General features: G+C 29.7%; 1 protein-coding gene across 15 annotated transcripts in view; it reads right to left on the bottom strand.

Moving 5' to 3' along the window:
* Positions 1–16,321, bottom strand: part of LOC119616462 (protein lap4) — a 294,532-nt gene that overhangs the window by 17,247 nt on the left and 260,964 nt on the right. For 8 of the 15 annotated variants that reach the window (XM_037972809.1, XM_037972810.1, XM_037972813.1 and 5 more), the window contains 3 exons: positions 9,694–10,425; positions 8,211–8,343; positions 4,578–4,763 (listed from right to left, as the gene is read on the bottom strand). In XM_037972809.1, the coding sequence (XP_037828737.1) occupies positions 4,578–4,763; positions 8,211–8,343; positions 9,694–10,425 (1,051 nt within the window). The remainder of the gene's footprint in view (positions 1–4,577; positions 4,764–8,210; positions 8,344–9,693; positions 10,426–16,321) is intronic. The other 7 variants (XR_005232544.1, XM_037972822.1, XM_037972823.1 and 4 more) reach the window with 4 other exon arrangements.

The raw sequence follows: 16,321 nt of genomic DNA, 5'->3' as shown, positions 1-16,321 counted from the left end.
AGATAGTGTGTACAAATGTACATACATTAAAGGTACCCAAAAAAAATATCGATTTTGTTATTATGGGTCATATTTTTATTTATTAGTATCTAAAACTTACTTCTGTAAAATTTTATCCCAATTGGATAACGAAAACATGTGCCGAAAACCGATTGAAATGTGTAAAATTGGGGAAATAATAGGACTTTTTTGGATTGCATTACAAATGATGCCATTAATTATATTTTCTTAAACTTTCTACCAAATCTTATATTCTAGAGAAAATTCCCATCAAAACTCATATCTTTTGGGGCCCTCTAATGTACAAATGTGTGTGGTCATTTTCATATGGGAAGCTATGTTATTCAGACATTTAAAACATACTGACTGGAATGGTGTTGAAGATTTCAGATCGAGGGTCTGTTCAATAACTAAAAGTTGTTACTAATTGTTACTAATATTCACAAAAATATTTCAAATTTGTATTGAAATACAAAAACAATTTGTGATAATTTGTAACAATTATTTGTTATTGAACATACATCGAGTTTGTTTGAATTAACAAAACATTTATTTTTAAAAACAAAATATTTTTGTATGATATAGACAGTGTGGTCAATTATGGATTAGTTTTGTATAGAACTTGTTTATGTCGAATATCATCGATATACTCGATATACTGAAGGGAACTTTATATAGGGTCAGTTATAGAGTAATTCTTATTAAATTCGGAATGGTGAATTATGTTTCTAAGTAATCGTAATTTTTTGAATACTACTCATCAAATTTACTGAAGAAGACTTTGTATGAGGTGTATGGTCAATTGTTCACCGATCCTCATAACATTTTGTTGACCTATTTTGGTTCATATACAACTTATTTACATCTAATATAATCGCTGTACTTGCATTTTTATTCCAGTAATTAGCTTTAAAGTAATTTTCTGAAGGGGACCTTAGATGTGGGTGTTAAAGAAATGAGCGTTAAAGTGATTTTCTGAAGGTGGCCTTATACAGGAGGTAGGGTCAATTATGGACCGATCCACATAAAATTTGGAAGAGAGATTTTGGCTCGCAATAAATTTACATGTGTAGAACTTCATTGCTAAACTCGTAATGAGTAATGAGCGTTAAAGTAATTTTCTGAAGGGGCCTTATATGGGGGTATGGTCACTTACTAACCGATCCACATAAAATTTGGTATAGATATAGAATTTCAGCGCTATACTCGTATTTTTAAGCCAGTAATGAGCGTTAAAGTAATTTTCTGAAGGGACCTTATATTAGGGGTAGGGTAATTTATGGACCGATCCTCTAAACAATTAGTAGGGAGATTTTATCTCGCATAAAGCTGATGTGTGTCGAATTTCTTCCCAATATTCGTAATTTTATGCCAGTAATGAGCATTTTCTATAGCGTACCTTATATAGGAGGTAGGGTCAATTATGGACCGATCCTCATAAAATTTGGTAGAGTGATTTTTGCTCGCGAGAAACTTGCTTATGTCGAATTTTATCGCTGTACTCGTACTTTTAAGTCAGTAATGAGCGTTAAATTATCTGTAGGGGACTTTATATGAGGGGTAGGGTCAATTACGAACCTACCCACATAAAATTTGGTAGAGATGTCGGCTTGTCAAAAACTTACTTGCGTAGAATTTCATCGCTATACTCGTATTTTAAAGCCAGTAATGAGCGTTAAAGTAATTTTCTGAAGGAACCTTATAGGGGGGGTAAGGTAATTTATGAGCCGATCCGCAAGAAAATTGGTATGTATGTACCGAATTTCATCACAATTTTCGTAATTTTATGATATTAATGAGCGTTATAGTCATTTTCTGAATGGGACCTTATATCGGGGAGAGGGTCAATTATGAAGCGATCCTCAAAAAATTTGGTAGAGAGATTTTGGCTCATATAAAACTTATTTATGTTGAATATCATCGGTATACTCGTATTTTTAAAACAGTTATGCCCGTTGAAGCAATTTTTTCTTGTATGGGGGTTATCCGAAAACGTGGACCGATATTGAAATTCGTTCTTTTAAGGGGCGAAAATGTGTATCAAAGGGGATTTTTGTACATTTTTGTGGCCCTTTATAACTTATTAACAAATAAACTTAATAAAATTTTTGTAAATAATTTGAATATATCTTCCAAAAATATGAGACACCTGTTTCGTACTTTTTAAAAATTCAGTCCCTTTTTGGGTGTAAAAGGGAAAAACAGAATTTTTGGTACTTTTTTAGCACATTAAGAAGACTTTTTCGATTTATTGAAGTACATATTAATTACGGACTAACTTTGTAATATTTATTGAAACAAAATGTTTGCTATTTCACTGGGGAAAAAAGTACCAAAAAGGGCAAAATGGGAAATTTTATTTATTCAATTTGATTTTTTGTAAAATTTGAAAAAATACATATTTGGTACTTTTTGAAACCACAATTTTTCTGGAACGAATGAATGCAGATTTGAATCGTTTGAGTTTGATATATATATTTAAACTTAATTTTCTAAAAAGTCTATTCCTAGCCGAAAGGGGAAAAAATGTTAAACATTTTATTAGTGCTTTCCACAAAGGTAGAATTTATTCCACTTTTGGTAGTTTTTCTTCCTTCAATTGATACTCTTTGTATGTTCTATAATATTAATCTAAAACACACGATTAGTAAACATAGACCGTCCTTAAGAAACATAAATTTGAACTTATACACGTTCCTGAATGAATAATAATCTGTAATTGGGACCTCTTTGGTACTTTTCCATTCATCAAATAGTGCCTTTGTATTTTCTATAATGGGGAACCGGAAAACATGACTCACGGTTTTTTTTAATGAGAATTTATTTAGAGAGAGGTTTTTGTACTTTTTAATTTTTCAGGTGACAATTTTTGATTTTTTCTTTTTTGATATTGAATATAGATATCTAAAATTTAATATGTAGGAACTAAGTGAATGATAATCTAATGAAAAGGACTTTTGGTACATTTTCGTTCATCAAATTATAGTTTTTGAATTTTCTATCATATTGAACATTTGATTCAGTGAAAATTTCAAAAAGGTATTTTATAGAAGGTTTTCAAATTCTAACGTTTTCAAATCTAAACGAATAAAATAAAAATACACGCTCCTTACTGAATGCGAATTTATTCACTTGATTTCAATAATATTGAACGTAAATTTTTAACCAATTAAAATTTTCTATAAAAGTAATCAAAATTTGTTATGTATTTAATTTTGTTAGAGTGGCGTATGCAAGTAGAAACATGCAAGTAGAAACATAAAATTTAACATGGCTGAATAAGAATCTTTGTTACTTTTTCCTTCTTAAAATGGTACTTTTTGTATGTTCTCTAATATGAAACTAAAACACAAGATTTTAGCTTCATTTAGCAAAAAAATTATATTTTCGCAATATTAATATTAAAATTTCAGAACCGGTGCAGAACAACTTTGATTAAGCATTTTAAAAAATACGTTCAGCGTTTCTGACAAATATTTCTCAATCGTCGATATAATTACTTCCCAAAATTAACCAACATCATATCAACAATAAAGCCTTAAATGTTTTTATTACAATTTTATAGCAGTTTAAATATTTTTAATGTTATTGCTTTTACCCATAATTGAATAACCAAATGTGTACGTTGTGTGTGTATGTGTGTTTAAAACATTTGTATGGACGTGCTAAAGTACTTTTACAATACTCACTTCGAATGATAAATTAACTTTGTGTGCACTTGTTTGTGATGTTTGGTGATTGCAATGGCGGTGTTGTGGGTGGATATAAGTGGGAGTGGTAGCGGTAGTGCAAGAAAGAGAGTGAGTGTAAAATAAATTTGAACAGTTAAAGAGTATAAATATTCATTTGTACATGTACGTATTTTTACAATACGATACATACGAATACGTTAAGTGCTTTTTATGATGATGGTATTGGTGGTAAATTGTTTGTTCACTCTAAGATGGCGATAATTATCATTGTATTTACTACTACAACAGCAACACTACTATTACAAGAACAAAGTGCACATAAAAAAAGGATAAACAAAAGTTGTGCATTTAAAGATAAAAAACAAACGAAACCTTTTTACTAAACACAACAATACTTTTCAACATCATTTACAGCCTCAATTTATTAAGACAAAGGTCACAAAAAAATACAAATCAATGTCTTTCTACTGAAATTAAGGAAATAATAAAAACCATTTTATAAAATGTTGCCCTTTTTAAGTGTTTTTATTTTATAAATAATTTATGAACAAAATAAACCTGTCTTCAAGAATTTGCCATTTATTCCAACAAATTTTTATACAAAGAAAAGTACTTAATAATGAAAAAATAACAACACTACAAAAAGAAATTTAAAAAAAAAATACAATAAATAACAACAAAAACAATTTCAAGAGCGACTATTTACCATGTATTTGCTTGCAGAAAAAAAAAAAACAAAACAACCGAAAAGGAAAGGGTGCTATTATTAACAAAAGTATACGAAAAAAAAACATTAAGCTTAAGTTTAAAAAACAATACAGAATATTCAAATTTTGAAATTAAAAAACCAATTACGTGTTTTTGTGTAATTGTTTATAATCTAACCTCAGTTTCGATGATCTTTTCTATGTACTCGACCGTACGCAATTGAGGTCGTCCTGTTATGGGACACGGCACCTCTTCGGTACGTCGTACAATTTTTTCATCAAGTATTTTTTCTCGTTCACGTATTATGACCGGACCATCACTAGACTTAATGGCAATTTTTGGAAAAACAATCTTTTTTGCCTGCTTTATAAAGTAAAATACATAAAAATATAAATTAATTGAAAATATTACAAAACGTTTTGTTTTTTTTTATTTTTAGGCTTTAAAAACGATAGAAAAAATGAATATAATCTAAACACAAGTCGTACAATGTTTAAACTTTAAATTTCGAGTATTTGAACCTATAAAGAGAAAGAAACAGACTGCTTTTGCCAAATTTATAAAAATTTAACATAAACATTAATTTGCATATTAAAATCAAATTTTCGTCTACTAAACAACTTTCATTAATTAATGTAAAAGTTTTCTTTATGAGGAAAAATAAGAAAAGAAAAATTTGTAAAATGTATTAACAAAAGAAGACCTCTTCTGACATTGTCTCAATTTTTGTTTATTATTTAATTACAAATTGTTTAAAATTTAAAAATAAACTGATTCAAAGTTATTTAAATAAAAAATGTAAATCTGTTATTAAAAATCATTTACAAGTTTACACTATTATTAACTGATTAATACTTTCAAGATTTTCGGTATTAATAATCCATAAAATTCTATTACAAAATTGTTTTTAATAAATCTAACCTAAATTTCGTTAAAGAAACCAGCTGAAGAAAAGGTAAACTTAACCGCATTTTGATGTATTGCAAAGCAAAGCTTTAAGTTACATTGAATTTTTAAAACTTCTCATATCCTTATTTTGTTAATAAAAATCTACCATTTGACATTTTATTATACGTTTTCTATAAAAGTCAATCAATAAACGTATTAATATCCTTTAATATTTAGTTCAACCATAATTCGAACTAATAAATGACATTAAAAAAGAAAATAAAACTGACTGGTCATGTGCAGAGCTGTAAATGAATTCATTGTTTCATTAGATAGATAAAAAGAATGAAGAATGCAAAAAATGTATTTCCCATTTATCAATTTATGAGAAAAGTTCAATTATAAAAGAAAACCTTTTCTGACCGAAATCACTAGGGGGACATCATTGCGCAGTCGAAAACAGAATAAGAATATCATATAAATTCCCTGAGGAAGATAAATACTTAGGGATCATTCTTAACAAACCCCAAAATTGGAAATCGCATGTATCCAGTACGATCAATAGAGCCATTAGGGCATTATTTGTCTGCCAAAGGCTTTTTGGGAATACATGGGGTTTAAAACTGAAAATGATCTCATGGACTTTTAATATCATAATAAAGCCCATTCCGACGTATGCTGCCTTAGTCTGGTGGAGAAAAGTGGAACAGGGCTTCTCTGGACAAACTTTACCGTCTCGTCGGCGTCTCTCTTAATAAGTATAATAATAATTGAATAATTCATCAATGACCCATATATCCGCGTCCATGATTGTGGGTCACCAACATTGGTTTTTGATACCTTATACCTTATGATACCTGAAAAGAACAAATGAGCCAATCAAACATTGATCAGGCATTTGTGGTCCTAACTTCCAGAAGGCAATCTCCATGGGAAAACATCCCACGACCTTTCGGCGGAAATCTACGCCATCTTCATCTGTGCTAGAGAGCGCGTGAGGAGAAGGTTAAGGGGTCTGAGAATTTACATAATGTCAGATAGCCAAGTAGCACTCAAGACCTTACTTATGTATGAAATTAGGTCGGGTGTTGTGATGGACTGTCTGTCCTCATTGAACGAACTGGGTAAGCACAACAAATAGTTGGGTACCCAGCCATGAAGGTCATTCTGGCAACGAACGGGCGGACTGCTTAGCAAATAGATATATTAGAAATATTATCCTTAACCATTATTGGGTATCCCACATGGTTACGTCAGACAAAGATGTGTATCGTGGGTCGAATCGGAATTTGTTTGCCACTGGGAAGCAACAATCACGCTATCAAGAGGAAAATCCCAAAAGTTGTTATCGCTTAACAAAAGTGATCTCCAAATACTAACGGGACTATTCACGGGACACTGTGGTCTCAGATATCATCTATTCATCCTAGGAAACGCCATATCGAAGCTATGCAGATTTTGTGGTTGTCAGGAGGAAACCTAAGAACACTTATTGTGGAAATGTCCAACACTAAAGAAATTTAGGTGCGGCAATACTAACCCCGAAGGATATATGCAACCTTTCAATTAAACCTGTTATTTTCATACGTGAATTAAACCTGTTAAGGTGAACCCATGGGATGCACAAAAGATCCAAAACAGGGTCGCAGTGCTTAAAACTCTCTCTAATCTAATCTAAACTAATTTATTAGGTCAACAAAAAATAAAAAATGCGAAACCAGAGACCCAGATATATATTTCTAAAGGATTGAGCTTAGCCGAATCTTAAGGTTTTCGATATATCGTCTGGTCCAATCAGTGTTCGTGAGAAATGTTATATCCGGAATAATATCGCAACCGAAATATGTGCATCTAATTTTGACGAAAGCCTAAAAATCATAAAGAAAGTGTGCCAGTGGTTGTACAGTTGTGCCCTATACGTAATGTCATATTAACCTCAGATTTGTTCATTTGAAATAGGCTTTTCGTCTCGTTAGGGCCTTTGTGTTTCTACCTACCAAGAGGTCTTATGCGATTCTCTCGTCCATATTTTCAATTCATCACTCGTTGCATCGAATGGGTTTGCGTTCGATAAGTTAACTAAATGGAGCTCTTTCGTTTAAAGATTTCTTACAATCCAATACAATCTTAGATTTAACTTTATCACTTGATATCGCCTAATTGACCCCTGGCTGTCGGTAAATATGTTAACCCCGTTGGCTCCATATTCATTCCAATCCAATTAAGGCATTCCGTTTAGCTGGACTCTAGTATATTCCCGTTTCTGAGTCTTCAATATAGATCTCAGGCCCGTTTTTTCTCCCAATTTTAATGACACAATATCTCTAGAAACTAATGTGATGACGAAAATCTGAGACCAGATTAAGGATTTAAAACTTCTCAATCCTTTAGAAAATAATTCTTTGGTTTCGAGGTTAAAAATTTGTTGATCAAAACCATTTAAAGCTCTGTTCACATGTCAACATAAAAACTAAATGAAAATTAAATCAAAAACAATACAGTTTCCCCTAAAGAATTTGATTTAATAGAGGAAAATATGGAACAATCAAAAAATATAAAGTTACAAAAATGACAAAAAAAAGTTGATAGTTGGTTAGTAGCATTAAGCATTATATAGCACAAATAATAAATTATATTATTGTTTTCTGTTTTATTTTAGTAGATTTGATTAAAAATACGATTATTGGATATAAATGTTAAAAAATATAAACTAAACTAAAAAATATTTGACACACAAACACGGAGGAGTATAAGTTGAAAAATGCTTTAATGGGGAAGGGACACAATAAAAGACACAAAACAGACAGTTAGTAAATACACACAAGTAAGAAGTACTCAAGGGACAACTGTGGACTTGTTATGGTAAATATTATATTATTTCTAAGCATTTTCAAATTAACAAAAAGGAAAAGTCATACTAACCTCAGTGGGTAGAGTTTCAGTCAAAAGATCATCGGCTATTTTGGTCATATTTTGTATGACAGTTTGGGCTTCGACAGCACCCTTTTCCAAAGAACGCAAACGGGCAGCACGCCATGAAGCACGTTTCTCAGCACTATATTATTAAATGAAACATAAAATAGAGGGTGTTAATATACATATGTTGTTAAGTTGTATTTGTAAAGTAAACAATTTGAAATGAAAAGAAAATTTTACCAAAACCATTAATTAAAGTTTTATTTTATAAACTGTAATTATAGAAATTAAAGTATTTACAAAAAAGTATAAACGAATACTAAGTGTGGCATACAACAAAATACTCGTACATACAAAATTTTTAATTTACTTTAGCTTAACTAACACCTTTAAAGAAAATTTTTAACTTAAATTTGTACAGGAAATCAAAGTGTCGTGTAGTTGGTGTGAGTGAAAGAGAAAAAAAAATTTTAAAAGAACGAACTGAAAACTAAACTTATAAACCGCATAATTACAAAAAAGTACATCAACAAATGTACATAGAGATTTGCGTGCCAATCTTACATTTTGGTAGATACATTTATATTGACTTTATAAGCAAATTGCTACAAATTTTTTATAGCAATTTTAGTATAAAATAAGCTTAAAATTTTTCACAAGACATCTAATATGTACTTCTTACATGTACGAATTGAGTTAGTGGGTAGAGGGGATACAATATTTGTAGCTACTACTACCCACCTACGTAGTACGTATCTCATCTGTAATTGCCTCTGCATTGGTATACGGTTCACAAGATTCAACTACGCTTACACATAGCACACACATATACATAGATATTAAAAAAAATAATATGCTTACCCTTGGATTAGAAATTATACGAACGAGAGTATCTGCGGGACTAGTCTGTGTTTCTACAAGTTTTATTAAAATGGCAAGATATCACAGTGTATGGTTAAGCTTAATTCGATTGTTCTTTAATAATTTTTTTTAGTACAGCAATACGTAAAAATATCGATTTCATGTACTAAATTTAAACTTTCTAAGTCAATTTGTTTAGCCTTTTACATTTAAAATAGACAAGATGACAACCTGAAATCAGAGTTTGTATTACACAATTCAAAATATCCAAATTTGGTTTAAATTCCAAATGTTAGATGTGTTTTAATTCATACCACTGTAAAATCCTGCCATCGAATATAAATTTTCAGTTTAAAAATAATACTATTTCATACATTAAACTGTCTAGAATATTATTTTCCTTATCTAACGAATGTTGTTGCATGAGGCGTATGGGAGTGTTACAGAAACAATTACGTCGTACAACCACTTTTCATAAAGTTTCGTGTTTGCAATTTATAGTATGATTTGGGGAGGGGGAAGTTGTGGTGATACAATTTTGGAAAGAATGAGGACGGACTTGATTAAACATCATATATAATGAAAGGGTTTATTTTTTCTTGTTTACCGGTACACATGCAGAACTTACTTTATCATAGCTTTGCTTTTTTTCAAATTAGAGGTAGATGAGGGAGAAGGGTTCGTCTCTTCGTAGGAAGATGTGATGCCTGCCAATAAGGCGCGTTTTTCAGCATTTGCTGTACGCACTGGTATACGACTAGTGGGTGAAACAGCAACTTCCGGTTCATGTTCTTCATCAACATTGTATAGCAGTTCTTGCTCGTCTGTAACGTCTACATCTTGTTCGAATTGTTGCTCCTGTTGATGAGAATGCTCCAGTTGTTGTGGTTGTTGTTGCTGCTGCTGTTGCTTTTGTAATAGAGCTGGTGGTATTACAACTTTAACCTTTGGTTTTGGTAACAATGAAGGTTTCTTTGTTTGTTCTAGTGCTGGTGTTGATGAGGTTGTTGTTGTTGCTGTTGTTTCTGATGGCACCTGTGTTACTTGGGGCTTAATACGAAGAATTTTCTTAGATTCTTTTTCATCTCTAGTCACAGCTATTGCCGTCGTCGTCGTTGTTGTTGGTATAGCTGTTGCCTTGGTAGTTGTTGTGATTGTTGTTTTTGGTTTTACTATTACCTTTTTAGTTGTCTTACTCGTTATCGACGATTCTAATTTTAAATTTTCCTTAGGTTCATCCTTTACTTTGATATCTTTTATTCTTACAGTTGGTGCTTTTAATTTAGAACCCTTGCTGGTAGTGTTGGTGCTTGTTGTTGCTGTTGGCTTTAAGTTCTTAGCCGGATTTATAACTTTACTGCTTTTTAGGTGCCAGTGTTGTAAATGTGCATTAAATTTAATTTAGATGATATAGAGTTGTGCATACAAAACATTTAATTTATTTGTTATTGTAGCAACAACAAAGTTGTTGTCATTGTTTTAAATGTTGCATTGAATTGTTGTTTATTGTTTTTGATTTTAGAAATAATAAAGAAATAAAAAATCATAAAATAATAAAATTTTAATATTCAGAGTCTAAGTATTTGAAGGATCTTTGTTTTTTGGTGGAGTTAGAAACATTTGATGTCTGATTATTTTCTTTACTTTATATCGGTGGTGCATGGTGATGATGAAGATTGAATTAGTCACAAATTAATCAGATCCATTATAAAGTGCGGTATATATTGATGTTTTTAAAAAGATATATATAAATATATGTATGTATTATATATAAAGGAGCATTCCCTACAATTATTACTGTTATATTTATTTGGTATTGGTTTTACATAAACATACACATACACATTTTATTATAAAAAAGCATATTAGTTGTAGAGATTTGAATTGTAATTGTTAAGAAATTTAATCACATTTTAATAACATTTTTAACTAAATGGTTTTCAACAAGACAGATGTTTATGAGTAAATCACAACCAATTCCCACATTAAATTGTACATATGGTAAAATTAATATTTGCTTAACAATTCCAGAGTAAAAGAATACATTAAACTAAGCTTAAACAATAATAATTAATAAACTTTAAACTTCAGTTGACTTAACATTATGTATTTAAAAAAGCATTACATACATTCAGAAATAATTGTTTAAGACGGTTGAAAAACGAACTTGTCGCCATCATTTCTGAAAAAAAGTCTTAACTAGTTTCCTAAAAAATTTTGAATTCATTTTAATCTAATTTTGTGACAGTATTTTTATATCGAAATTTAGAACATGTTTGCGTTGGTTAGTTCAGGGAACTATCAAGCAATAGATTCCAGTTGACAATCTTCAAGGGGAATATTCCTACATAAAAACAGACAAGTGTGGCAATAGCTTTGTGTAGTTATGTTAAATTTGAAAATATTTTATAAGTGCGACGTGGTATCATAAATAATTAAACTGTTTAACAGACCACATATTCATATTTTCAAATACTGAAAAGTAATTAAATCTGCAACAATACAACCCATATGTTGCTCATTTGTTAATGATAAATAAATGAAAATTTATTAAAATTCAGTACCAACGACAAAAATTGTTAAAAGATGTTGCTCATATGTTAACGAGAACGTTAAATACAGAATTGGAAAATATTACACAATAATAATTTGCGCTTCTAAAACATTGAAACAATAAAATAAAAATACATAATGCTTTTCGGAACACATTATCCTTATATTTAGGTAGAAGATATCCATGTATTTTACAAACGTTTCAGATATGTTTCTAACCCAAATTTTGCAGAAATATATATACAAATTAAAAATTTATACAAATATCTGTTTTTAATCTTCCATCTCTGGTAAATTGTGTCTGGAAATAAATATGTATTTATACATGTATAAAATACGTTGTCTCAAAGTTTAAATTAATTAAACAAACATAATTATATTAAAAAAAAGAATACAATAAAGAAAACGAAATGATTTAAACTGACAATCGTTTAAAAAATCGTCTCGTAATGGAAAGTAAATATATTTTGTTTAATAATTTATGCTGTAATGAATCCAGATAGAACCTATTACCGATATACATATGTAACGTGTTATGAGTAACGGGTGTACTATAGATTCAAATTCTATGTACTCGAACATTTTATAAAAACATTTATTTAAATTACGTAGTCCTGTATGTCTGGAATAGGTAATAGGCTACTTTTTATTTTGAAATTCTAAGTGGGCGAGGAGCCATGTCCATATTAAGAAAATATTAAATCCGTATATTTGAGATCATATAACAGAGTCCTCAAATTTTGTCGGAGCAACTTTAGTGTCAATATGATTATTTAGGACAAAAAGTAGGAGGAATATAATTAGGGGCGTGGCACCTCCCATATAAATTAAATACAAGAATTAGTTTATCTTGGAAACTATTACAGCTAGAATCTTCAAATTTTGCAGGAATAACTTTCTCAAACCCCCATATGAGTTAAATAGAAAATTTCGTATATCTCAGAAACTATTAGAGCTAGAATCTTCAAATTACTTGAAGAATCTTGACATTCATCTGAACATTTAGAGTATAACGGGCGGACTTTTAATGGGGAACTTGGCACCTCCCATATGAATTATATATAAAATTTCGTTTATCTTGGAAACTAATAGAACTTGATTTTTAAAATTTTGCACAATATTCATTTGAACATTTGGAGGAAAAATGAATCAAATAGAAAAATTCGTATATCGTATAACTTCAAATTTTACATGAACAACCTTGACATTCATCTGAACATTTAGAGCATAACGGGCGGACTTTCAATGAGTGGCTTGGCACAACACATAAATACAAAATTTCGTGTATCTTGGAAACTCTTATATTATTCAAATTTTTCATAGATAGATAGAAACTTGCGAATTTGCAATAATTTGCTTGACATCTCTCATATGTAACATATTATAAATCTGGAAAACTAATGTAGTTAGAATCTTCAAAATCGTTAAGTGGGTTTTTTATCTACACATATTGCTTTTAGGGTAGCAAGCACACTGGGTATAGCTAGTAAAACTATAAAATAGAGCTTTTTTCGAATTTTTCAACTTATATTTTTATACCCTACACCACTTTAGTGGGGAGGGTATATTGGGTTTGTGCTGATGTTTATAACATACAAAAATATTCGTCCTATACCCATCTTAAAGAATACCAATCGGCTTAGAATCGTTTTCTGAGTCGATTAAGCTATGTCCGTCTGGTTGGCTGGCTAGCTGGCTGTCCATGTAAACCTTGTGCGCAAGGTACAGGTCGCAATTTTCAAGATAATTGGATGAAATTTGGCACACTCCTTTTTCGACCCAAGGACGAAGCCTATTGAAAATGGTTAAAATCGTTCCATTATTTCACCTAGCCCCCATACAACAGGTATGTTAAATATACCTGTATATTGATAAAAAGCGGCACAACTAAAATTATACAAGCCTTGATGACCTTGCCAAATTTCATAGAGATCGGGCCTCATTTAACCCTAGCTCCCATACAAAGTCCCCTTCAGAAAATTACTTGAATGTCCAAAATTAACTTATAAACACAAATATCGCGATGAAATTCAGCACAATAAAATATTATGTAAATATAAATATATTCACAAAATTTTATCAGGCTTGGTCCATATTTGCCTCTAGCCCCCATAAAAAGCTTCTTTCAGAAAATTAGTTTTTCATCCATAAATTGCTTAAATGTATCGGAACAAGGTAATAGAAGATAAATGCTTTATTATGAAAAATAAATCACATTTAATATTGGTGTAGGGTATAATATGGTCGGTCACGCCCGACTATACTTTCTTACTTGTTATTAATTAGATCTAAGTGGATCCGTTGAAAAATATTATGAAAAAAGCTGTATTTTGACCATATCCAAAATGCGGCCGTTATTCGCATTCATGCTTCATATATTAAATAATTGTTTTTAATTACTTTCTCTGCTGTCATTTTAACAACAATTAAATGTGTATATAATTTGTTTTTTGCTTTAATTCAAATTCATAAAAATTATTTAACACTCTTACAAATTGCGTAAAGTGGAAGTGAAATAATGCTTCAGTAAAAAAAAATTGAAGGACAAACAAAAATTATAGAAATTTTTTTGGTATAGTTCGACTTGTGTACAACTCATGATTCTTATTATCTTAGGTCTTTAAGGCCCTATTCATAACCAAATTTTTATTTTATCAATGATTTTTATCTTGTGTGAATTTTGTTTTATAAACCTTTTATAAAATAAAACTTTGTTTTTGATTGGCTATAATAAGCTTTCTGCTTACAAATTAAAACTAACTCATTATATCGATATTTTCTAAGAAGTAGAACATACAATCTATAGACTTTAAGTAAATGTAACAAACGACGACAAATATATATATGTATGAAAAACAAATTCTGAATTAAAAAAAAAACCTAAATAAAAATTCACTTGAAAAGTTTACAAGTGAAACAACATGAAGTGCCAGACAACTATGTTGGACTTCGCTAAAGAGACCGAGAGAATGAGAGAGAGATTTCGTACTTAGGTGCGTTTATTTTACAGAAAAGTAATACATACAGAAACAAATTTCTTATATTTTTTTCTTATTTTCGTTGGCACAAGAAAAACTTTATAAAATAACGTGAAAATTGGAAAACATAAATCACTCAGGCAGAACTTAAACTTTATTTTAACTAAAACAAAATTCTTTTTCTACTTTTTGTTTCATTTCGTAAATACTTTTTGGAAACTGCCAGGCATAGTTAGAGGGAACACCACAATGAAAAAGGAAGAGCGACAAAAAAAGTAGAAAAACAAACCGTGAAACAAATTTAAATTTTATACAATTTGTAAATTTATTTCATTGTTTACTGTTTTCTTTTGTAAATAACTCTTTTGGTTGCAGTCTTTAGCTTAAATATTTACGGCTGTATTTATAAAAACTTATTTTAGGTTTATTAAACAATTTTAGGCAAAATTCAGGAAAATCGTATTTATAAACGTGAAATAGCTTAAAACACCTTCAATAAACCATTGACAATTAGAAGAATTTTATTGTAGGCTCGACCCTTCTTTAAGCCAACAATAACTTGATTTTTAACAATTTTTTTCTCAAATAAGGATTTTTCCGGTAATTTTAGGTTGATTGCGAAAAGTAATTATGGTTTCTTTTAAAATAAAATCTAAAAATTCTAATTTTAACGTTTACAAATTTGTAAATAAAATCCCAGAAAATTTTTAAACGCTTATATTTTGAGGAAAAAACTCAAATCTAGGCATTATTGGATTAATGCATGAATATATGACAATATTCCAATTGTCCAGCACTATTTTTAGGCAATTTGGAAACGCCCGTCTGTCAACCAAATGATGGACAAAATCATTTGATTTGGCTTTTTCAAAGTTTGTTGGTTAAATATAATGCCATAAAGTATACATGGTTAATTACTTTATGGCATTATATTTAATTATATTGATTAGTGTTATACTAATGCAAAATATATTCGCTGGCATTAAAATTAGTCAAATATCAAAGAAATTTATCAATATTTGCAAAAATTTATCAAAAATTACAAGGAAAATAAGTAAAAATAAGAAAATGTGTCATAGTGATGTATATTTTGTCGCAAAATATCCGTTATTCGGATACTTTTAATAATAATTAGAAATTATATGTTATATTTATACATCTGAACTAAATAGACATTTATTAAAGCCATATATATATATATTTATTTTTCTTAAAAGTTTGTTTTTATTGTCAAAAATCTATTATAAACAAAAATATGAAATTAAGAAAACCGAATCAACGAATATTTTATCCTAATTGTACGCAACACTAACACATAAAATGACAGCCATATTGTACAGTGCTGCCAACTTAAACATAAATCAGCACAATAGTTAATATACGTTTATTATTTGTTTATAAATATCATAATTTTATTAATGGTTTTTAAGGCTAAAGTGTGCTTTAACTATTGAGTGCATTAAAAGAAAAATAAGATTTTTTTATAAATACAAGCGTTAAACTGCAGCACTGCATTTTCCTATATAAAACTTAAAGCTGTTTGTAATAGTAAAAACTTTAATTTGTTTATTAATAATTTTTCATATTTAAAAAAAAATTTCCCAGCAAAACTTTAATTATAAAGTAATAAGTTAAAATGCTAAAATTTACTTAAACAATAGCAGCTTAAGACATTATTTTAACATGGTGATGTCAATGCAGGCACTTACTACAATCGCTTACAAG

Source organism: Lucilia sericata, unplaced genomic scaffold (assembly GCF_015586225.1).
Source record: "Lucilia sericata isolate MDLA Ls3-8-SP2 unplaced genomic scaffold, ASM1558622v1 Contig000073F_arrow, whole genome shotgun sequence".
NCBI classification, from domain to species: domain Eukaryota; kingdom Metazoa; phylum Arthropoda; class Insecta; order Diptera; family Calliphoridae; genus Lucilia; species Lucilia sericata.
This window is presented reverse-complemented; position numbering and strand designations above follow the sequence as displayed.